At 37.3% G+C, this 25,609-nt stretch overlaps 1 protein-coding gene across 2 annotated transcripts in view; it reads right to left on the reverse strand.

The window, feature by feature from the left end:
- SHANK2 (SH3 and multiple ankyrin repeat domains 2) overlaps positions 1-25,609 on the reverse strand; it is a 339,413-nt gene that overhangs the window by 266,381 nt on the left and 47,423 nt on the right. For both annotated transcript variants that reach the window (XM_051776895.1, XM_051776897.1), the window contains 6 exons: positions 24,628-24,699; positions 23,878-23,986; positions 23,471-23,622; positions 22,501-22,668; positions 20,213-20,329; positions 15,575-15,652 (listed from right to left, as the gene is read on the reverse strand). In XM_051776895.1, the coding sequence (XP_051632855.1) occupies positions 15,575-15,652; positions 20,213-20,329; positions 22,501-22,668; positions 23,471-23,622; positions 23,878-23,986; positions 24,628-24,699 (696 nt within the window). The remainder of the gene's footprint in view (positions 1-15,574; positions 15,653-20,212; positions 20,330-22,500; positions 22,669-23,470; positions 23,623-23,877; positions 23,987-24,627; positions 24,700-25,609) is intronic.

The raw sequence follows: 25,609 nt of genomic DNA on the forward strand, positions 1-25,609 counted from the left end.
AAGAAGAAAAGATATTTCCAGATAGTTAAGAAACAGCTTGACAGGGAATTGCTCCTGTGCTTGCCTCTGAATCAAGCACTGGATTCAGCAAGGAACCATTTTTCCTCAGTTTGATTCACTTCAATTGGCTAAAAACAGTATGTAAAATCCGAGCAGCAAAATGAAGGAAAAATATGTTAAGATCTAAAGAAAGCAAGAAAAAGCTAAAAAGTAGAAATATTCCTTGGCATGACATCAATGTACTTCGCCTGAATTTGATGGGTAAAGTGTGTGGGAGAAAGCGAAGTCAGAGAAAAATCGGAAAGACACAAAATTACATTCATTCAATTTGTACAGTTGCAAACTACAAAGCACAGCAACCACAGCCCCTTTTCCATCCAAATGTATCTTAAACTTATCCAAAGCTATAGTGTGTTCAAATAAAAATATGGGCATGAATGCATTGGGACAAGTGAAAGGCCTTTACAAGATCGAGGGCTTGAACCAAATTAAGGTGGCGTAAATTCTCCCCTTGATCAAGATAAAAATTAAATCAGAGACTAACTGAAGTTCTATATTTGCACTAAATTTCTTTGTACTTTAGAAAAAAGTAGTAACAGAATCTTGGCAGAAAATACTGGAGTTTGATTCTCTCCATGTTTCAGAATTTACATGGTTTTCAATAGCCATATTTTGCTTTTCAGGATGTTCTGCAGACAAGTGCTAGATTTAAAACTGAGAGGTTATGGCAGGAAAGAAGGTTTTGTTTGAGGTTTCTTTTGATCACAAGACATCTCCTCTTGGCAGTGAAAAAGTAGCACAGGCAGCAAAACTACAGTTAAAGTTTGTTTCCAATTCCAGTAGGAACTGGATTCCAATCATCAAAATGCATCACATGGGTGTTTATGGACATGAAATATCACCATGAAAGGCTGGAGGTAGCACTTTACAACTGGAGGCTATCCACGGACTCTGTTATGCTGAAGCTTCAAAAACTGCAGTTTTTTTAAAATTGCATATACAGCAGTCTTGCCATAATTCAGGTTCTTTCATTCCTGCAGCAAATGTCCTTTCATTTCGTCCTTTTGACACTTATCTTACATCAAAAACCTGCATGTCCTTTATCACGTTATTCTGCAAACCTGATATAACCTGTTTATGCATCTTATAAAAAAATCAAAAAATCACTCACATGCAATTTCCACTGAAACCTGCTGCTTTTTTGCCCTGTTTTTAAGGGGTGTCTGTACTTTGCATCAGCTCCAGAATCAGAAAGACTTCACCTGCAGTGTCCCAGCACAGTGTCAATCAAAGTCCAGCAGAAAAGCCTGACTAAGTAGTTCAAGCAAGTGCTTTTAAACCCAAACTAGGATCTTTCTCTGCTGCAGACATTTGATTGGGATCTCTGCCATATCCTCCTGTACAATACAGAGAGCAGAAATTCTCTTGGGGTGGTGGAGGTTTTTTATCATCATTAGAGGCAATTTTGTGTGAATGACAGTAACCAAAGTGAATCATTTATCAGCTCCCTCCCAAGTTTAATTGACCTCACTAAGGCTGTTAACATGGGCACCTAATTATTATCAAATTACCTTTGATAACATACACGACTGTCTTCATAGTGTCACTGTGACAAAAAATGATGGAATCACTGAACCAGGTCACAGCTGAGACACACTGAGGGCTGTGAAGCACAAAGCCACGGGGTTAACAACTCACTGGGCAAGGCACAAGAGCAGAGACAGGAGCTGGATGTTGCTGTCAGGGTGTGTAATACAGAGCATGACTGCAAACTCTGTGTTCACACAGATATGTGCTCTGCCTTGGCACAAGCCAAGCTTGTCACAGCGCCCCAGCGTCTCACTCAATGTCTCACAGACAGATGTTTCCTTCAAACGATGCAACTGGTTGCAGTGCCTCACTCTCTGTCATGCCAGGCAGCGCCAGATGCTCTGCTGCCAATTTAAGGGAAGAAGGGAAGGAGTTTAATTGACACTTGGTGAGTTGCTACGGATGGTAACTAAGGGACAGCTCAGCCGAGTAGAAACTTGAATGAATGAAGCATCTGCAAGGCTGAGACTGAGGGGAGCAGGTAGGACATGGGAGCATCCCAGGATTGCTAGTCCAGCATAGAGCACTGGACAGGGAATGACACCCCCAAAACTGGTGAGGCACCTGAAGAAGGGGTCTTTGTCCTGGCATAACATTATTCTCAAACCTGGCTTTCTGATATTCACATTCCCTCTGGATAGAGTCACTGTTTAAGTTGGCTTTCAGAAGTCAATTCAGAAATTAAACACCTGAGGTATCTGGTTAGTTCTGCTCTCCTGAATCTTATTCCCTGAAGACGTTTAGTTTAAATAATGTCAACTAAAACTACTTTGTGTGTAAACAGTGAAACCGTCCAGATGTCCCATTACAGGTCTCAGCGTGACAGAGTTTCTTGATGTTTTCAGACTCTGGATCAGAGATAAGTAGCACTGACTCACCAACTGAGCCTCATAAATGCAGTTCTCAAGATATCAATTTACTTACATTCAAGTATTTACATTTTTTTTGATCAAGATTAATGCAGGGTTTTATTCCTTTCAGGAAACCAGAAATTATATATACACTTTACCTGGCACTAACCTTTCACAATTGATTTTTTCCTCCCCTTGAAACGTGTCACAGGTAGAGATTATATTAAATTAGAGCATGATCTTTGTAGCCTGTTAACAACTACAATTTTTAGAGCTTTATGGGTTAGTCCCTGAAAGGTAAAACCCAAGACTAAATTACATTATCACTCTTGGAACAAACTGCTCCACCCAAGGAGAAACAACAGCAAAAAAGACAGGATTTGAAGTTGTCCCCTCCTAAATCCAGGTAATGAACTTTGACAAACTTTATACATGGGACTGTGCAGAGTATCCCTTAGTTCATTTATGTTTCACTCAATCCAGGCTGCTGCACATGCTGAAATCTTAAACCAGGAGAGACCCAAAGCTCTGAAATGTGTTGCCCAAGTGGGGAGTGGAGGGAGTTGTTTGGGCTGCACAGCTGTAGCTGCATTTCACAGTAAGCACATAAATCAGCACCCTCCAAGTGCTTTTTCTCCCTCTTCTCTTCCGAACAATTTCCCTTTCTGAGGAAATTGCATTTTATTATTCTTTCCTTCAGGACTGATGTATTCACCCTTCCCTTGTCTCTGCTATGCAGGAGTGGTTATTAAATGATGGTTTTTTCAAGAGCTTGAAATGGCAACGAGTTCAGGTATGATGCTGTACATTAAAGGAGATCTAGGACAAAATGTGACTTCAGTGAGTGGAAATGCAGTTGGACAGGAAGCTGAACAGGAGCCAGCAGTGTGCCCAGGTGACCAAGAAGGCCAATGGTATCCTGGCCTGGCTCAGGAACAGTGTGGCAGCAGGACCAGGGAGGTGATTCTTCCCCTGTACTCAGTGCTGGTGAGGCCACCCCTGGAGTGCTGTGTCCAGTTCTGGGCCCTCAGTTCAGGAAGGACATGGAGGTGCTGGAGCAGGTGCAGAGAAGGGCAACAAGGCTGGGGAAGGGACTTGAGCACAAGTCCTGTGAGGAGAGGCTGAGGGAGCTGGGGTTGTTTAGCCTGGAGAGGAGGAGGCTCAGAGGAGACCTCCTCACTCTCTACAACTCCCTGACAGGAGGTTGTAGCCAGGTGGGGGTTGGTCTCCTCCCAGGGAACCAGCAGTGGGACAAGAGGGCTCAGTCTTAAGCTGTGCCAGGGGAGGTTTAGGTTGGATATTAGGAAGAAATTTTTTACAGAGAAAGTAATCAGACTTTGGAATGGGCTGTCCAGGGAGGGGGTGGATTCACCATCCCCAGAGGTTTTTAAGATGAGACTGGATGTGGCATCAGTGCCATGGTCTGGAAACCATGGCAGGGTTGGGAGAAGAGTTGGACTTTATGATCTCGGAGGTCTTTTCCAACCTGGTTGATTCTGTGATTCTGTGACAGACAGGATACTCTGAGGTAAATCCACACTGTGTGTTCCCATCTTCAGTGGGAACTGCAAGAAGTAAGAGATACAGCCCCACGAACAAGACTGTAACCATAAGACTCTCCAGAAATCACTTTCCACTTAAATCACAGACTTCTAAAATCATAAATCACTTCTTGTTCTACCGAGGACTATGACATTATAACAGTGAAGAAACATCACTCCAGCAGCCACAGCCATTATGCAATAGGATTCACTATGAGCAGAGACACGTGAGGAATTAACACAAGGGAATTTAGAAGGAATGGTTGGGATCACTTCCTTAATTAAAAGACATCCAGAAAGGCTCCTCCATGTATCATAATTAGGATGTGGATTTTTAATATTAAAAATATACAAAGCGTTATAATTTTTAATAAGAATAAGTTTCCAGACAAAAATCCTATCAACAATTCCTGCAATAGCTGCAATATCAATATGAAGAAGTGATAATCCAATACCAAGGCAATCCCTAAACCATTCCATTATAACCACAACCTTTGGAGCTGGGTAATTTGATATGAAAATCTAATGGTGTTTCCTGTGGGGCAATGAAAAGGCAACACAGTCCAACTTATTTCTTTTCTACTGTGTCGTCTTGAAAGCAAAGCTGTTCCTAAAAAAAGGAAGATGTAAAGACTTTGGAGTCTGTAAGTACTTTGAATTTTGTCACATTGTACCAGTCATCCACAAGGACATGAGAAAGTCAAAATTAGGTTGTTCCCAAAAAGCCCGACCATACAGCACAAAGCGCTGGGAGGTTCCATCCCTGATAAACAGTGACACAAAACCACCAAACATGCTCTGCAGACTCACCAAAAAAAAAAAAATCTTAAATATATGTGCATTAGTTGCTCTCATATAGATGCAGCATGCAGATTTTATAGCTCTCTTCAGTGGTACAGATGGAAAAGCAAGAAGCAATCTGTGGTTCCAAATTTCTTTTCCATAGATGTGGGAGAAAAATTTATTGATCAAACACTGTTGGTTCCTTACGTAATTTCAGAGAGCTCCTACATGAAAGTATGTTTGTTTATTAAAAAAATACTAGAACATATCTGGAACTCAGTTTCCTTAGGAAATTTCCTTTGTAATGCCTTAGCAAAATGTGACATTTTGGCAAACATTGTTCTGAGCTCAAATCACTACATAAATTTCAGGTATTTTCCATTTGAGAAGAAGTTAAGAATTCAAAATGGGTCTCTTCCTGAACCAGCTGGGAAATCCTATACAATTACCACAGCCGCCTTGTAATCTAAAATAGAAATGCTGAATAATCGTGAATTCTGTTTTACTTTGCAAAATCAAAGGGCAAAATATCATCCCACAGTTTTGTAGTTGTATTGATTACAGTGGATTTCTGACTTGGAGGCTACAACATTGTAAAACAAAATTCGCAGAAGTTTCTTGGTTCACCTCATTAAAAAAGAAAACCAAAACGTTTGATTAATATATTATTAATATCACTAATTCCCTCTCTTTATCTCACAGTGCTCCTGAATACTTACAATATGGATGACATGAAATATGACCTCAAGAAGATACATATGCTGACATTATGGATACACACATTTACATTTACACTCCCAATCTTCATTAAAAAACAATCAGTTTTGAAGTTGAGAAGTGATACATCTAATTAGAAATACATCAGAAACAAATCACTATTTTGAGAAGTTTATAGTTGGGAAATATTTTGTATCTAATAAGATAATAATGTTTTTGCTGAAAATATAACAGAACTGAAAGGTTTTGTTTTATAAAATGAAATTAATTAATAAATTAAATTTTACCCATTTGAAGCTTTATTTCAGGTGTAACAATTTCAAGTTTCAGTAAAACTCACTGAAATAATATAAGATAGAATTAAAAAAAGCAGTCAATTTTAATTTTTTTTTTAATAATATCCAGAAAAAAAATTATATTAATTGCAGAAGTAACCCACATTCTCCACCAGGACAATAAAATGTTGACAATTTTCCTAAATTACTCTATAGTAATGTTATGAAAGTATAAGTAAAAAATCATACTCAGCATTTTCCTACATCTTCTTTCCTGAAAAGAACTCTAACACTTTTAATTATATAATGTAACACAAGCTCAATATTATGCATTTTGAAAGGAACTGTGTATATTAATATATCTGATGTCCAGTAGATGGCAAAATACCAGCAACTGTCACCTTTAATCTTGCAACTTGATTAATTTAAACCCCAAAGTAATTTTTTTTCTTTTTTCTTTCCAATCTCCACTCTCTATTTCATTGGATAGCAGGATTAGCTTTACCTTTTGGATGTTTTCTGTACATTATCTGCTTGAAAGACAATTTCATCTTCATCAGTTCTCGATACAACAAAGCACAATAATGTTACTATCCTTTAAATAGTCCTTTGAAGATAGTTTCTTCCCCACTGAAATTTTTTTCTCCCAGAGCATGCTGCTGCTACTGTTCCCAAATTTGCCAGCACATGTTAGCATACTGTGTACTAAAATCTCTTAGCAACAATATCTTAGTGTCTAACATTTCCCTTCTTCCAACTATGATTCACAGAGCCATCTGTAGTCAGATATTGACATGCAGGGGCTTAAAATAGACACCTTGCATTTGCTCAACAACTAGTTTTAGCATCTGAAAATATAAATTATGGGGAAAGGGCCAATGTTTCTTTGAGGCTCATCATCCCCTTGATCATTTGAGCACTTTTTAAACAAAGGCTCACCATGAGCACTTCGCCTTAGTATTAAGGTCAGAGGATTCACACTTCCCAGTCCTTTACATAAGCTCTCCAAGAAATCTCAATATCTTCCCTCCTGAGGACTACCTCATGCTGCTACTCAGACTATTTTTAATAGTAATCAAAGACTAGGTTTTTAAACTGCAAGAATTGCTACAAGCAGCACTAAGATCTAAGTGTTTTTCACACCCTTGGAGCCTCAGTCCGATGGGTGGGACAAGGTCAATGTATCAGCTGGGCAATGACACAGGGTCTTCCGCAGCAGCAGCCACTGCAGGGAATGCAAGAATATCCCACACTCTGGTCAGGGAATGAAAGAAAATTTACAACCACAGCCTCACAAGCATTGCTTCTGCCTCCCAAAACTCTGACAAACCTTGCACTCAGAAAACAGAGCATCTTTTTTTCAGCTACAGCAAATTAACTATTAGTAGTAAAGACTTTGCATAATGCAAGTTATTCATTACAATGCAGTGTGCAATTTTGTACAACTTAAAAGAATAGTGCTAAAATCGGGAAATTTTAATTAAAAATAAACATATTCAGTAGAATACATTATATAGAATTACAGAATCACCTATTGCAGAATCACAGAATATTCTGAGTTGAAAGGGATCCACAAGATCATCAAGTCCAACTCTCAAGGGAATGGCATGTACAGGGGTAGAAAGAGTTGACAGTATGGCTTTGAAACCATCTTAAATGTGAGGAACGCACTTCCACCCCAGTGAAATTCAACAGCCTTTTATCCACTTCAAAGGAACTGGGATTTTACCCTAAATAGTTTTCAACAATTAATATTTTGAAAACAACCAAACACACAACAATGTGCAGCCAAATACAGCTAAGCATTATCAAAAAAGTACACCACAAGCAGAACAGGGTTGGCACATTTTCATTGCTAAAATGCTGGTTTTGCTTGCAAGAGATTTTACAGTCCCCATGGGTCTTCTGGAAAACACTCAGTAGCCATGAAATGGTGCCAGAGCTGGTGAGCTCAGTGAATTTGAGTTGAAATTAAGAGAAGGCAATGACACTGAATGACCTCCTTTTAGCCTCCTGCAGGGCTCTATGCTGGACTGACACTTTCATGAATGTACACAACTGCATTCTTAAAATTTAACTACTCTTATTCATGAATAACCCATGACGGGATACCTTCAGATTAAAGTAAACCTGCATGGACACCAAGATAAAAATGTTAACTCCTTTCTTCACAATATGGGAGCAAATCACTCCTAAATCATCTCGCTCTCTAGGCCTTGAAATGCCAACTTAACTCCTAGGACAAAAGGATTCCTCGTTATATAAGAACCAGCTTGACAGGAAGTGTTGAACTGAATATGGCAGGTCAAGTAAAGTTACCAAAAACATGTCAGAAAGCAAAAAAAGGAACATGCAGGCAAATAACATTCCAGGCCCAACCTTGCTGCTTCATGATGTTCTTTTATTTCCTTCTGTTTCTTTAGATGAGAAATAACTCAGATTTTTAAGTTATCCTCCTTTGTACAGACTGTATTAAGCCTCCTCCATGTATTGGGAAATTTTGTGTTTCTATTTTAAAAGTAGAGGAAAAAAACCTTCCTTCTTTCTGCTTCTCTGCTAAAATGCAACCTAGCAAGTTATTCTCAAGCTAAATGTGTTTTTCTACACTTGTGTTTTAATAATTAAAATTAAAAAGAAAAAGCTAAGTGTGATACACACACACATTTCCAATTACAGGCTCATTCCTTGGGAAAATCTAGCTCAGGCTGGAAAGAGCCATCCAAAGCCAGTTATTACATAATCCTTATTACTGCTACATGGGCAAGCAGCGATTTCAAAGTATTTACTAAAAGCAGATAAAGCCAGGTTGCAGCATCAGATGAATCAGATAAGACACAGCCAGCAACAAAATTGACTTAATTTTCTTCAGCCCCTCCAATAATATGCTAAATCAAAAAGCCATGAAATGCAATCTTCTTCTGCTGAACTCTCCTAGAAAAAGGCTGAGGACATGTACTATTTGCTGGATTGTGGTTTCCTTGACATTACAGTAAATGTAGGGCTATGCAGAAAGTTCAGCTCAAGTGTTTATGGGTCTGTGCTGCTGAAGGGGAAAAGCTCCCATCTCTCAAGGCAGCCTTCCCTCATGGAAAAGTCAAAATGTGCCACTTTAGCAGCTTCTTCCCCAAACACTCTCAGCAAAATGTCTTCCTACTCAAAGCCGGCAGTAGATACTGCCCACTACTTCACAGCAAAAACTTTATGGGGTTTAATTTTGCAAACACTTAATAACAGTGTTCCTTCAACTGCTACACCAAATGGCTAAAAATCCTTTTAGAAAGCCCTTAGGATAAAATGCATCAGGTTAATAAGATACTGTGATTATTTAACCTAATATATTTGGTGGATTCATTCCAAACTCTGTGGGTTAACTATAATAAAACCTTTGGAAACAGTCTAGTAATAGTCAATGCTAATAGCATACTCGGATGAAGATGGATATGGGATGGCAGCATATGCTAACTGCATGCCATGAATGCTCTCTCCAAGTGGCAGTGAAATAAGATGCTGAGTCTGTCCTAGAGGCACAGATCCTCCATTTTTATAAGCAACAAAAACTCACTTGGATATTTCCAGAAATTAATGCTCAACAGTCTGTACAGTCATGCAAAGAGATGATCCCACCACATACATGAATGGTATTGATATCTCAGAATGACATTGTTTAAATTAAGATTACACAAATCTCCATTGCCTCTTGTATGAATGCTGTTAATATCTAAAATGACATGGTTTAAATTAAGATCATACAAATCTCTTCCAATTTCACCCATGACAACTGATCATGTCTCAATCACACACTAGCCTTTCTTACTTTGAGGCAGGAACTGGGAGTGACCCTTACAAATTAGTTAATTTGTTCCCTTTAACGATTTGGTGTCAGTTGCTTCTGAGCTTTCAGAAGCTTGGTGGAAACCCAGCAAATTGGCTCAGACAGTTTTATCCAGGGAAATTGTACTGCATGTGGGAGCACCTGAGGCATGAGAGCTGGACATCCCTGAGTGAGTGGGGAGAGAAAAGGCAAAAGGGGGAATAAAAGGGTCTTGGAACACAGCACAAGAGATCGTCTCATGAAGACTCCTCTATAAGGTGGTGAAAAAAAGGACAATCTGCAATAAGTATTTTTAGGATCGCCAAGTGGGGCAATATTTTGCTTTGCTCAATAAAAGATAATCATGTGATTTAATTCCTTTATGCTTTACCAAATTACTCCCATTTGGCTGCTTTTCTGAAAAAGGGTTAAGGTAAAGGTTAGGAGTGATGAGCCAGCACTATGCAAACCATCACTGGGTCAAAGTGAATGGATTTGACACCCTTCTGGATCCATATGTATCTTTCTGCTCCTGTATCCTCTTCCCTTATCAAGTAAGAGTATCATAAAAGCCTCTTAGGCTGAGTTCTGACTTTTCAAAAGTACAATCAATATCTTCAGAAGTATTAGTAGAAAGCATCTTTGCTGTCTCATGTTTTCAGAAAGAGCATGACATTGTGCTAGGCTACCTTCTTGTCACCATGTATATATATATATATATAAATATATATATATATAAATATTGACCCTTGGTGATTGTACTTCATGTGCCAGTAAAGAGAAGCATCTGCCTAAGAGTCTGTCAATACTTCTATATTGATAACAGCAAAAGATCTGCTGACACTTGAGGTCACTTCTAATTTGCCATCAATGCACTTTCCTGTTGGAACATCTTGTATATTGGAACATCCCTGATATTCTCATGAATATTTCATTTGCCAGCTCTTCCCCCAATACCCTAATGCTAATTTCCCCCAAAACCCAAACAGACACCACATCAGCACCACAAAGGCTGATGCATACCCAAGCTCCCGAGGCAAGGTATAAAATTCAAAGAACCCTGTTTTCTCAAAGGAGAACATGTGTTTCTCTGTATAAATAACACTTCAAGGTAAGGGATGAGAAACCATATCATAATTAATCATTGTTTATGTCTGGATATATCACCATAAGAGCCCTCTTTTTATTATTATTGTGTTAAGTATGTCTACATGCTCACATACATTTTTATTTTTAAAGGAAAAATCCGTGGTTTGTACTGGGATATTCACTTGTATAGATTTTAAAAAGAAACCAACCAAAGTAAGCATGAATAAATTCCATTAGTTGACTCAAATCAGAACAAAAGCTGGAGAAAGCTTGAAGTCTGACTAAAGGCAGAATGCATCATGAGATCATAGCTATAGTTGTTGCCAATAATACCCAATATTCAGTGATGCATCCTTCACACAGGTGCTTCAGGAGAGGAATTAGGAGGAAAATAAACACCTGGCAAAAACAAAGTCCTGGTGTAATTCATATGTTCCATTAACACAACAGTTACATAGTTTAACATCATGAGAGAAAGCATTGCTTTATATTTGTAAAGATGCTTTTTTGAGGCACTGAGTAGAGGTTTTTAGTTTTAAAATTAGCTTTCTTACCCTTCAAAAATAAGCAAGACAAAAACCACCTGAGAACAATTTCTTGTCCTTTGCCTGTAAATTTCATCAAAAAGATGGAAATGTAAAATTGCAAAAATCTAAATCAAAACTGGGGTTTGGGAAGCCATTCCAGTGATATGCTGGATATTAAACAAGGTTGTTTTTTCACAGAGCACCAGCAGGGCTGGGAGCACTACACACACACCCAATTTGAGACAGCCCCATCCTTCCCAGTTTCCAAGTTCAAGGCTTCATCCCCACCATCATTACCCAGCTAAGACTCCCTTTCTTCACACAGTCCCAATATCCCCTCTAATCTTAATCTTATTCCCTTCTGCCCTTGATGACTAAAAATTTCCCTAAGACCATATATCAACCTTCATCTTGCTCCATTCACTCTCCTTTTTTGGGCTTGGCCTCCCAGCCAGTCTTGTGTTGTCTCACCCATCTCCATGCTCCACACTGACTTATCCATTCCCAGTTGTGTTTGTCTATTCTCCCCCCAGGCCAGTTCAGCTTCTAAATCTGGAATCTGGAATCTGGTTAAATCCTTCCCAGTGCCAGGATTTAACAAGGAGATCACCGACAGAGTGCAGGGCAATTAAAGAAAACAAAAGCAAACATCACAACACAACACAACAGGGCAGATGGGACAAGGAGAGGTGGGTCAGCAGAGCTTTTCAGCAGGAGCAAAAACAACACATGTTTTCCCTCACCCAGACTCTGAAATAGCTGAATCATTTTAGTTTTTTCTGAAAAATGTTGCCTGAGACACCAGGCATGGAACATTTAATCTCAAATGATTCAAATCCGGCAAAAATATGAGCAATTGAAAATAGATGTGTAGCCAACACACTGAAAGGAACAATTCTACCTGCAGAAGACTGCTGCTCCTCCTGCCATCTATGTAATGCAAACACATTGATTTTCCATGCTGGTTTGGGACAGCAAAGGGCAATAATAAGGTACATCTGAGGTACAAATTACTCTCAGGTGCAATCCTGCCACTAAAAAATGTCACTAAATGCCACCTCAGTATAGTTCTGCATATTTTAACACATTTGCCTTAAAAACATTAATTATTAGTGCTATTCACTAAAATAGTGCTCTATAGCCCATATAAAAACATATGAATTATCATATAGAGCTGCTGCTCACTAAAAGAAAAAGGAAAAACATGGTAAATGAGGTGTAGGTTCATTTTAACTCAAAAACCAGAATTACAACAGCTCGTAAACACTGCAAAACTGAGATTGCTTAGTTACTGGATTAATGTTTGCCAGATAGAAAACAAATTTTTTTACATTAGGAGCACATGAAATGTGTGGAAAACTAAGTAGCTATGGACAGTGATAGGATATCGTGGTTTTTCTGAAAGGATATTTGGGGAAGTTTTACTAATAAAATAACATGTAAGGTACTTAGATTACCCAGCCAAGATGGGATGGATAAGTGATTAACGAACAGAACTGGCAGTACAGTATAACCATATTGCACAGATTTCATCTTACCTCTATTTAGGTAATCACCAAAACACACAGTACACAAAAAATTCTCACACTTGCACTAAGGATAGTGGTGCAGGAATTGCTCTGATTTACTTGGAACAGGAACAGGGAGGATGGAGGGAGGATGTTCACCCCACATCCATACAAATTTTATTAGCAGAGGGAAGACCATACAATAAAACAAACATACAGAAAAATTTCTGCAGAACCATTCTGCAAACTTTCAGCTGTGGGTAACATTAACTGATTACTGACTTAATGGACTCCAATATTCAGTCAGGATGAAACACATTCCTGCAGAGGCAGCTAACAAATCTTAGGTGCTTAAGTGGGAAATACAGACAAGTTTTTTTATGTCCTCAACACCTGGCAATGCCATTCCAAAATGAACTCTGCCTTGAAAAGGCAAAATTTCAGCAAGATCCCAGGCAGAGATGAGTGCACAATGTGGGATCCCGGAACTAAGTGGCACAGAGTTCAGCCCACATTAGTCTTCCTTCCTTATTGTTTTAATAAGAAATGAACACGTGTGCACATCTATTTTTTTGGTGGCAAAACCACATCTCATTCATCGGACACTAATGCCTGATACAAACTCTGCTGCTCATTTTCATCAAAACAAACAAAGCCTTGGCAGGCCTTGCAAGCAACACATAAACTTCTCCGTGTCTGGATCCTTTTGTCTTACAGAACAGCACAGTTTTCATATCATCATTTTTCTAAGCAGCAACTCAGAAAGAATCATCCTTTCAGATTGCTGAGAAAAGAACATAATGGGGGTTACTCAAAGGAATAGATGCTGCAGCTACAACTGCTCTCATTATGTACATATGAGATGCCTTGGTGTTTCTTGCTACTGATTACATGAGCAAACATTTTTAGTATGCAAAATCCTATTAACTCAAGGGGATTCTGCATAATTTTATAACAGCTCCACTCGTGCTGTTTGATCGACTGGATCAGCAACAGACAGATGGCAAAGAATTAATTCTGACGCTGCTTTATCGCAGTGCTGGAGTCAGGGTTTCCTCTACTCACTCCACTCAGGAAAACTAGAACTGAAATGATATCCACTACACCTGAAGGAAGACTCCACAGAGTGAAAAGATGGAAGTAATTTCCTTTTTACAAATATGTGGATCCAGAAAGGGTAAAACAAAGCCAACCTAAATGTCAGTGCTTCTGTCTGATTAGGGGGAGAGCAACCAGCCAAAAGCACAAGAAACAGAAGTGTAACAAATATTAAATAATAACAAACTATTTTATTCCATATGGACAGGACATAGTTCACTTATTATTTCTTCTGTCTCCCATGCTCACTTCATTATATTTAGTTCTTGGTAGCCATCCCTCACTTCTTGATGCCCTACAACCATCAGCAACAGCTTTTCCAAATATTTTCTTTTCTGCCTTTTTCTTCTGTATTTTTCTGTTCTAAGGGGAAATACAGGAATTTTGCAGTAGTCAGTACAAAGAAGACAAATGGAAACTCTTTTATGTGCCATTTACCCTCTCCCAAAAAATCCTAAAAGAAAAAGAAAATTGAATCTCAAAGATATAAGGTAATAAAATAATATAATCCAAGAGATAACTCTGAAACCCATCTCTCCAATAATTAGGGTTTTCTCTTATTCCATTTTTTGATCATTCCATAATTCTGAGGTGCAGTGATAAGCATTATCCAGTACTTACTGAATTTGTGCTTGACATATATTTAGATGGCAAACTATTAGCAGTCCAAAAAATAGTGCCTAAAATTAAATTATTAATGCACTGTTTCCCCAATTTGGGGAAGATGGTCCCAAAAGTAAAACATGATCTGGCTGGGATTTGCAAGAGGAACTCTTAAGCTCTTGAGATGTAAAACTTAGGTCTGGAAAACCTTCAAAATAGGGAGATAATTAAACTGATACAGAAATATTTGGGTTTTTTTAAAAGGCTGTAACTCAGAGGTGTTATCTATACATAAGCTTGTAGGAGTCAACTCAGAGACCCACATGAATATAGTTATTCCAACTATTTCATCCATCCAGAATCACTGGTTTTTGTAACCAGAAAAAAATTTTTCTGTTCTTTTTTTTTTTTGAAACATTCCAGCTTCCATCCCTATTTCTTACATGTCAATCTGCATTATGAGTGTTTCCCTGAAATCCAGGCTAATTAATCCTGCTTCAGAAGGAAGGGCTTAGGGGTGTTAGCCATGCCTGACAACCCTTTGGACAAACAATTCTCTTCCATTTGGATTTTTAATTAAGCTTTCTGAAAGTACTTTAATATAAGAAAATAGTGGAGAAAAAAGGTCTAGTAATTGACTAATCTAAAAGACTTCATTTTATTTTAGAGAGAATAGATGACAACTTCAGCCTTTGACAGTGCGTTAAATTAATCCCATCTGTGAAACTTAGCCCAGCTAAGGCCCAACTTTGGCCTCACGTCCAAGGAAGTAAGAGCTTTTTTCTGGTTAAATCAATAGATGCCAAGCTGCCCGGTCAGTCCTTGGATTCCTCTTATATGGCATCTTGAATCTGTCTTACATGGGACTGGACACAAACACAAAGCAAGGCACATCCAACCACAGAACACCAAAGATTTCATGCTTTGCCACCAACAGCTCTCACAATCCTCAAACTCATTAACAGTGTCACCGGACCTGCTAAGAGTGTATTTTTCTCTCATTCCTAACTATTCCAGGACACACTTATTGCACTACAAAAAGCCAAAGTTTTCAAAAGGAGAGTTATCTCACTCTGCAACTGTTTTCAGCCTTGAGCACTGTAAATTCTCCACAAAACCAAGTCTGCAGGATATTTTCTTCCAAATATTTCAAGGGGGAAAGGAATATTTGGGTTTTTTACCTGAAATGGAGACTGGCTGTTGTAATTCTTAATCTCCTTGTTGGCTCCCCGGAACAGCAGGACTCTTGCACAGCTCTCCTGAAAAAGAGAAAAGTAAACTTGTTAATAAGGGTCTTCAGGCAAATAAGGGTCTTTAAGTAAAAAACTATGACTACTAAGAGGCTATGAGATGTGTTGCTGTGTGGTATATAGACATATAAAGTATATATATAGTCATAAAACACTATTTAAATAAAATACAAATAAATGATATAAAAATAAATAATCTGAGAACTTCAGCTGTTAAAATAGTATTTTAAATATAACAGGACTTCAGGTGCTTAGCAGTGTATCAGGCTAGAAACAATATGTAAGTGTAAAAAATTTGTGGAGAAACGCAAGACGTAAACATCTTATTAAATTTTTAAGAAACTGTACTGAGAAAATTCCATATTTGACAAATCAGACTTTGCAGAAAAATATGTTATTTCAAAATGAAATTTGACTCCTAGATGGTTTTTGCCTATTTTGTAGGAAAAACAGTGCAGCAAGCAGTTCCTAAGATGAGTTATACCCTTCCCTGCTGCTAGAAATTAAAAAAAGCATTTTTACCACTTATTTTCTTGGGGTTTTTTCCAACCTATCTTCAGTTTTAAAATTGTATGCGTGATTATTTTTTTAATACACCTGAAATTATTTGATCTATCTCTGCACACTGCACTGACCTGTCTTACTGTCCCTCTTTTCCCCTAAAAAATACTAAGAGTTACAGTGCAAACCAAACACAGCCCTTCTGAAAAGAGAAAAGTTGCACTTCAGACCCTCCAAACTGAGAAAATCTGCAAAGGAAATGCCTTAAAAACGATTTATTTTTATAGTGTATTGCTTAAGTCACTAATTTCCACTTGCCATTAAATATGACTGACCATAATCTGGTAGAAATCCCCTGTGGTTCTGAGTGGGTTCTCAGAATTCTGGGTGATTCTTGTACAGATTTTATTTCCTACCTGACATCTTTAATGTTCCTCTTGGGACCCCCTGCAAACCAATTCCCATTTCAAAATGGTTTTATATTTCCTCACCATAAATATTGCTATTAATTTTGTTGTGCTTTCTGGATTTCTTGACATGTGTTACGGGGTTCTACCTAAGGAGGTATTTTTATGTGCCACCTTTCACTTTGAGCAGCAAATTTGCAGTCAGAGAAAACAATCCCATAATTCAGCTGTTTCAGTGACAGAAATGAAGTTTATTTACCAGATTCTGAGTCACAGGTTAATGTGCAGCAATTATGATTGAAAATAATTTTTGTCATTGTGTTTTCTGATTTACCACACTGGATTCTTTATCCCATTAAGTTTCCTTCATCACAGGGTTGCCTTAAGTTATCTGGAAAGAAAGTTTCCGACTGAAATAACAGAATGGATCCTGTTTCAAGATGGTATGTTAACAATAATTTTTGAATTATATATAATGAACTGAAATAGTCTCCTTTGCTTGCACTGAAATCTGCACCTTAGGTGTATTCTCTGTATCTCTAAATACAGGATGATCAATGCCCAACTTTGAACAAGGACTTGAGGATATAAATAATTATATTCAGAAATATATTATGTTTATTGGGTGATTAGTCATTTGATTATCAGAATAAATAGTTCAACATTACAAAACCAAAATAATTACACATTTAAAAACTCTCTATAGATTTAACTGATCTGTCTTCAACAAAACAAAAACATGCAAAGAGATTTATTAATTAAATGGTTTTGATTAGAAAAGTTTTGCCAGAAGCCACGGAGTTGTTCAAGATTAAAAAAAAAATTCAAGAAAATTTATTTTTATTAAGTTTCATTTGCTTATTTATTCTTTCTTTATTCTTTTGAAACAAACAGAAGCATTTTTAGCTTCATCCTCTCTCCTTTTTGTGTTGTACCCATCTGCTGAGTATCAAGGGGAATAAATCAGGGAGAATAAGCAAAAAAGGCACCATCAGAAATTATTTTGATTACTTTTCTGTACTAATTCAATGGAAATTCCACATTTTAAAACTCTCTGCTGTAAGGGTGCTGCCTATAAATGCCAGAACTCCTTTTGCACGTGTTTTAGCTCTGACAACCTAATAACTTCTGATATTGAGAGCTTAGTATTGTTCATTTATTATATCATAAACTGAATATGTAGTAGCTTTTTAGACTTCATAAGATTAAAAAGAATTTCAGAGAACTGTTTGCTTGGCAGTAAATTAGATTCAATTTGTTGTCTGACAGTTAATTACCTGATTTAATATTACAAGACTTGTCATTTAGAATCCAACCCTTTGAGTGAAGAGGGCACATTTCATCTCAGAATTTTTGTTTGCAAAACATAGAGACATAAGATGCATTGAGATACTGCGAGGCCATGAAATAAATTTCAAAACCAAGGGTTTACTGGGATCAGGACTTAGCTGACACTCAGGAAAACAGACTGACCAACTTCAGGAATTATCCCAAGAAAATTCCCCAGGGAAGACTGGAAGGGAAAATCAAATGGGTAACAACTCCATCTACAGGAATCTGGAGGTAACAAGGATATTGATGTCCTTCCCATCCTCTCCAGCCAGAAAAGGCCAGCACCGTTCCTTCCACAGGAACAAATAACAACTTCCAATTAAAAAAAAAAAACACTGAAAAAAATCAGGTTATGCTTCCCAGAGCCTTATGAAAACATTTTTTTATTCCCACATACACTCGACTAAGGAAAATAGATGGATGACTGCATAGATAAGATGTTAAAATTCCATTCACAAAGCCAAGCTTAATCACTGTGAAAATATTTCCAAATTTTTAGATGCAGTTTCAATTGGAGTCTCAAAATCTTCCACAGAACAATTTCTTCCAGGAGGTCAGGTAAACACATCCCTATGTGGAAAATACTATCACGCCATGGGATTACTGTAATTCATTATTAGAATTATATTAATTAATTATTAATTATTCTAAGGAAGATCTCATACTGCTTAATCTTTGCTAGAAGTGTATGGTCTTGTAAACAACTATGGCCACTGCAATAAAACAGTTACCAAAAAAAAATCAGGATTTTAAGTTTATATGTGTGTTACGGTCTGGTCTTTGAAATTCTTACTCAGGAAGAGTAAAATAAATGAGGTTAGAATTGATATTTTAAAATAATTTTCAGTATAAATGCTTCAATTATATATGTTAAGATCTCGATGTGAAGCCTAAATGTAAAATTTTTGTTTTGTCAATAGTCTTGAAAAATGCCAAATTATCCCCAAAATTCTTTTTTTTTTTTTTAAGAGGTTGAGGGTATTTTAGACTTCATTGAGGAATCTGTCTTGACAAGACTTTAGGAAAAAACTAGGATGATATTTAATTAAGAAGCAGACGCTTTAACAGATGTTTCACTATTTACAGTCACATCTCGTGCTTTCCTAATTCCATGTAATATTATATGTGCTGAATTTTAACATAGTTGTAAAACTCATTCCCTCCCAATCTCATCCCTGAGAATATCAAATGCTATAAAATTATAACATTCCATTATTTGTAAATTACTACACAAGTTGTAAACAGCAGAGAATCTTCTATGTAAACCACAGAGACATTTCCACAGTATTTTCTAATTATTTCTTATTTAATTCTGATTTAGATTCCAGCAGACCATCAATAAATTCTGTATAGGAAACAAGTATTTAGATACGATGCCAAAAAAAAAAAAAGCTGGTAGAACATACTGTTTTATTTTCTATTTAATATGTATTTCTTGATACCTACAGTGAGCAGCCTTATTTGTAATCAGTGAATAAAACACAAATAAAACAGTTTTTAATTACATTCTTTTTAGTTTCTAAGACCACTTTTTAAAACCTGAAACACTTTATTGCATATTAAGTAAATCAAACTAAAAATAATGGGTTGCTCTTAACTGTAACTTGCCTCTGTAGATCAATAACAATGGGATATTTATCCCAAATGCATTTATTAAAAGTGAGGAAATTGCATCTCAGGAAAACCTAACATCAAACTAGTAAACTTTTTCAATAGGAAACTCTCCAAGCCTCTGTTTTTGTGGATGGACATGGAAATTTTAGCATTTGTACCTCAATTAGGCCTTTTTTTTCTGGCTGTGTGCTGTTCTCTCACAACACTGGTTTCCAGTGGGACTGGACTTACCTTCCCTCAAAGCAAGACATCCCTCCCTACTCAGCCAGGCAGAGGGGATCCCAAGCACAGTAGTCTTGCCCCATCTTTCCCTTAAGTTGCTTTCCTGAAGGGAACTTACAGGAAAGATGGAGTGAGACTATTTACAAGAGCCTGAGTGCCAGGACAAGGTGGAATGGGTTCAAACTGAGAGTAAGTTTAGAGCAGATATTAGGAAAAAATTCTTCCCTGTGAGGAACTGGAACGAGTTGCCCAGAGAAGCTGTGGCTGCCCCATCCCTGAAAGTGTTCAAGGCCAGGTTGGACAGGGATTGGAGCAACCTGGTTCGGTGGAAAGTGTTCCTGCCTGCGGCAGGGGGTTGGAACAAGATGATCTTCAAGGTCCGTTCCAGTGCAAACCACTTCATGATTCTGTGGTTCCATAATCTCTCAACTCCCCCAAGGAACCTTTCTGTCACTGAAGGAGGATAGTGGGACTCTGTGGCACAGGGTCTCACCTGGTTATAGAGGGCACAGATGTGCAGGGCCGTGTTTCCTGAGGCGTTCTGGGCACACATGTCAGCGCCATAGAAGAGGAGGTGCTCCAGGTGTTGGACATGTCCATACCTGCAAGCCTGGTCAGAGATGCATTAATATTTTGGTTATTATACAACCTAGATCTGCTTATTTGGGGGATGGTGATTTAAGGGATCAAGGAAATACTACGTTTGAAACTTTTTATCCACTAATATTTATGACTCAAACGTGACAAGTAACGGACAGAAGAGTTTTTGGTCCTGCTACTCCTCAGAATGTTGCCCAGTAGATGGCACTGAAGATGGTCAGATTTCCAAAGCTTCTTCCTTCTATTTAGGGAAATCTGGCCAAAACTGAATAATCTTCTTGGTTATGTGATGTATCTGACTATCTGCCTGTCAACTAGGCACATAATATACACATGGCACTGACCCAAGAGAGGGAAAAACCTTCAGGAGTCACTTTTTCTGTCACACAAATAAAAAGTTAGACCCTGAATACTTGGAAGTAAGTCTCTAAGATATCACTGAAATTGGAAATTTTCCTGATTAGCAAATAGATTCGAGAAAAATCTCAGTATTTCTATTCATCGGTCTCATTTAATTGACCACTTTCTTCTCTCTGGCACACTGACAGAGCACCTCCCAAGTCCTAATATTTTTAACTTCACACCATCTCAGATCATCATAATTCCTATATAATACAGGATTTTGGCTAAGACAAAGAGGTATAGAAAGCTATTGAGTCTGTCTCAGGTACCTAATTACTGCTGAATTCAGGGGGAGGTACAAACTGACACACTTGGACTGAATCTACAATTTGGATGAGAAAAATTAAGTGTACTGTCAGTGCACAAATTAAATCAATCTGTGACAGATCATTCATCAGGGCTACCAGTCCAGAGAGAGACAGGTATTTCCAGAGGATATCCTTATTATTACTATCCTGGCCCAACATGAACTGCCATCTTTCCCCTTTACTATAAGGGTAACCCAGAGACTTACCTCCAAAAGCTAAAGATTGCATTAGCAAAATGACAACTATACTTGCTAGCAATTATTTCCTTGCCATGCAAGGTAACTTCAGCTTCTGCACACAGACAACAACATATGGGACTGTATCATATTACCATCCATCTTAATTCATTGAGAAATGCTTGGATTATTGATTACTGAAAACAGATTGCCCCTAATGCAGGTGTAAACTTTGATTTATTTAGGATTACAACTAATACAGTGGGTTTGGAAAGCTCTGTTTTATTACAAGAAATAATGGCCTTACGTGTACAAGGCTGGGTTTTAAAAACAGGGAATTCTTGTCTTTATCTTCAGAATTTTTATGATTACTCAAACTCATCCATACAGAGAAAAGGCATAAAGTAGCTGCAATGACATTGGGATTATTACAATCTTTAAACTTTGTAAGCTTTTAGGTTATCATTATGCACAGAGGAATTAATAAAGCGTCCTTACACAACTGCTGTATAATATTCAGATGTTTCTGGAGAAGACAATAAGAGTTCAAAGATATAAGTTTTTACAAATCTCAGAACACTACTTTTAAAAAAAAATATTTCATTATAGAGCACACTATCACTTTAGCCACACACTGAGTATGTAAGAGAGGAAAGGAAAACCCAAACAGCAAAGGGAAAAGTATCAGGAACCCAGTTTTCACACACAGAAGGAGGAAAACTGACTCAAACTGTGAGTTTGTAAGAGTTTAACAACCATCAGTGCAACAACTGAAGGATCCCAGCAGCAAGATCCTGAACACAAATCTTCCTGTAAAGTTCACCAGAGACAAAGGAGAAAGTACTCTGACACACACACAAGAAGCATTGCCAAGGATACCAACATTGGCATCTAACTAAAAGTTACACTCTTTTACTGAAGTGCCACTAAACCAGATGTTAAACTTCAAGAGTCCGTGACATAAATACGACCAGTGCAATTTCTGCAGCAAAATCCACAGTAACCATAGGATTTCAAAGTTACAGAACTGCACTGGAACAGTTTCCACTTCTAATTCACCACAGCAGGATGCATAGTGAATAAACAAAACAAAACAAAATAAACAAAAAACCCCCAACAAACAAACAAACAAACAAAACCAGAAAAAGCAAATAAGAAAAGGAAAGAAATTCCATACTTAAATGCCTGGACTAAAAGGTATCCAAAAGGCCTTCAAAATGGTGCTGAAACGTAGAATAAACATGGCACATTTCCTCATGCAAGTTCAGCTCCAAGCAAAGAATAATCTTTCCCACCTGATGGATTTCTTGCCATCCATTTTCATCTTTGCAGCTCACTGTGGCATGTTCATGGAGTAAGAGCTCACAGCAGTAGGGATCCCCTCCCACGACAGCCGTGTGGTACAGCGGGGTCAGGCCACAGCTGTCCTTGTAGTTGGGAGATGCTCCCAGCTCTAAAAGGGTCTGAAAGCAATCAGATTGTGAAAAATATATTTTGGAGGCACTTCTACCTATAAAGGGTCTTTACCTGAAAAAGTATTTATAAGGTTGATACTTAATATATACTCTTTGTTCACCTATTTGTCAGCTGTTAAATTGTGCCCCAGTCCCATTTTAAGCAAGAAATTTTCTAATGAAGAAATGACCTTGGAAGCATTAGAATCTAAGGAATCTATGGGGATAGCACAGAAAGAATGAGTGGCAATGAGTCCAATTTCCATTCTCTCTCTAAGTTCAGAAATTTCAATTCTTCAAATACTACATCACCTTTGCAGCACATTCACCTCTTCAGCTACAAGGTGCTTTATCAAAAATGTCATGCTATTTGAATATCTGTCAAAAGGAAATGAGCAAAAGCCATAAACCTAAGGTTTAATCTAGACTATCAGAGGGATTTAAGAATACTTGTTAAAATACAAAAGAAAACAGAAGAGGTTGTGTTAAAATATAATGTGTAATCCAGGCCACTGGCATCTGATTTCAAAGAGGTGACAATAACTCTATTCCTATTTCCTCTGACAGATCTTTCCCAATGTATCAATGAATAAGCTTAAATTTCACCCTTTTTTCTTCCTACTAAAAAAAAAAAAATCAGAAGTTAAAAGGCCTTTTATTGAAAGCAAATCCTAAGATTTGAAAGCCACAAGAAAGCACAAGAACATATTAAAGGATCCACTAAGGACAATATGGTAATTAACTGAAAATATTCTCCTTTATGTATCTTTTTTAATAATATAATATATACTTTGGTATTGAAAGCATTTACCTTGAGGGCTACTTGGTTCTTGGCCCTGGCTGCTTTGTGCAGAGCTGTCATTCCATCTTTGGCTCTGAAGTCTAAATGTGCTCCTCCATTTTTCAGAGCTTTTATCACTTCTACTGTATTGTCAAGCTGAGCTGCCAAAGTTAGGGGTGTTTCTAAAGAAAAAAAAGAATAGCATGTACTTGGAAAAAGGTGAGCAAAATTATACAATAAAGAACATTTGCTTTAAAAAATGTCAAAGTTAAAAATGCTGTTCAAAGAAAATCATAAATTATCAGTTATCTGTGGACAGCAAAACCACACAGATGCCATTAGCCCAGAGTCCTGAAGGCAAGAGAAAGGATGTGTGAAATTCAACCTGTTAATCACTTTAGTTTTAACAAGCTCAAGGTTTGTCTTATTGTTCTGACCTCCACTTTCCAGATCATGATAGTTGGGGTCCAGTCCTCGGTCCAACATCTTGGTCATTTTTTCCACAGAGAGATGGTGGACATGATCCATGAATTTTTTCAAATTAGCCTGAAACAAAGAGTGACAAATTAATCATCCTCTGATTTTAAATATAAAAATTTTGACTAAAAGTGAAATATTCTGTCAGTTGATGTCAACACCCATTGACACCACTGAAAGTAGTTAACACACATTCCTGGAGAATGACTTTATACTAAGAACATAAAACTTATTGTTTCTAAAGCTCAAAAGTCAATGTAAGAGAGTCTTGTTTTTACAGTTTTAAGGAAAAAATGAGTGATTCATTCAGTAAGAAATTATGCTGGTGTTTGGTAATCATTATTATTATTCTGATCTGCAAAGTAGTCTAAAGACCCAGATCTGCATTTTTGCAGCATGTGGAAAGCACATTGGATTTACAAAGGAAGGTTCATTTAAAATTACATTTATATCACAGAACCACAAAATCGACTAAATTGGAAAAAACCTCTGAGTATATATATTTTTATATTTATCTTTATATATATATATATATGGAAGAATCAAGTATGGGAACTTTTCTATGGGAAAAGGTTTCCAGATTACAATTCACACATCGGCAGCACACGCTGTTTGTTTTTCAGCATTTGGTAATGAACTACTTATTTCCAGTTTCTCACATTAGTTTACTGAGCAGAAAATTGGGAAATTCTCCAAGAAGTTGGGAATACCTTGGTATGGAGCTTGGCCAGTTGCTTTTCATCCAAGTTGAACTGCTTGTACACTCTTTTCTTATATCGAAACTGAGGGAGGAAAAGAAGAATAAATTTTAAAACTTAGAACTCATAATTTTCTGACCTTACCAGAAAGTATCATCCACAATCATGTGATTTAGGCTAAACAAAAAAAAAAAAAAGGGTTGGTATTTCATTTTGAATATTCACCAATAATCAGCAGTCTGCTTAACATACCAATATCATAATTTTACCGTTCATTTAAGTGCAATTCATATCTTATATGACTATACTAAAATCAAAGGAGGAAATCAGCCTCTAGAATCTACATAAATAAGCAAGAATTACACTGAAAAGAGCTTTTCCCTGAGGATTTTCAGGCACTTTCATTTATAGTCTCAGGCAGAAAGAACTGGGAAAGCATGTTAAATAAAAAAATTCACATTTCAAAATATCAGTTTAGCATTTCTGAAATTAAAAAAAAAAAAAAAAAAGAAGGATTCCTGAAAAATCAATGTAGGAGGAACTTTACAAATATGGAAGTAGTTGTCCTGATGCGGAACAGGACTTGTTTTGTGAATGAGGTTCAGAGGATTGTCTCTTTTTTTTTTTTTTTCTGAAACTCACATTTTACCCTGAGCAATTTCTACCCTATGGCCACAGCAGCAAAAATCAAGGGGGGTTCCATAGTTATAATTTACTACTAATAAAATTTATTACTATAATTTACTAATTGTCCTATGCAGAATTCAAAGAATGCTGCATTTCTGTTGGACAAGGGGACTGCACTGAATGAGGCTTTAACACCAGTTTTTCACACTTTTAGCTCCTGAATTTCTGCAGTGAGAATTTTGCAAACACTCAGGAAACACAGGAAAAAAAAATTTAAAAAATCAACATTTAAGTGGGTATTTAATTTGTTTGCAGCTTTAATATGAACATCAGGGATTGAATCTCTGATATAAACTGCTAGAAAATG

This window comes from Manacus candei, unplaced genomic scaffold (genome assembly GCF_025592945.1).
Source record: "Manacus candei isolate 608988 ecotype Guabito, Panama unplaced genomic scaffold, ASM2559294v1 h1tg000009l, whole genome shotgun sequence".
Classification (NCBI taxonomy): domain Eukaryota; kingdom Metazoa; phylum Chordata; class Aves; order Passeriformes; family Pipridae; genus Manacus; species Manacus candei.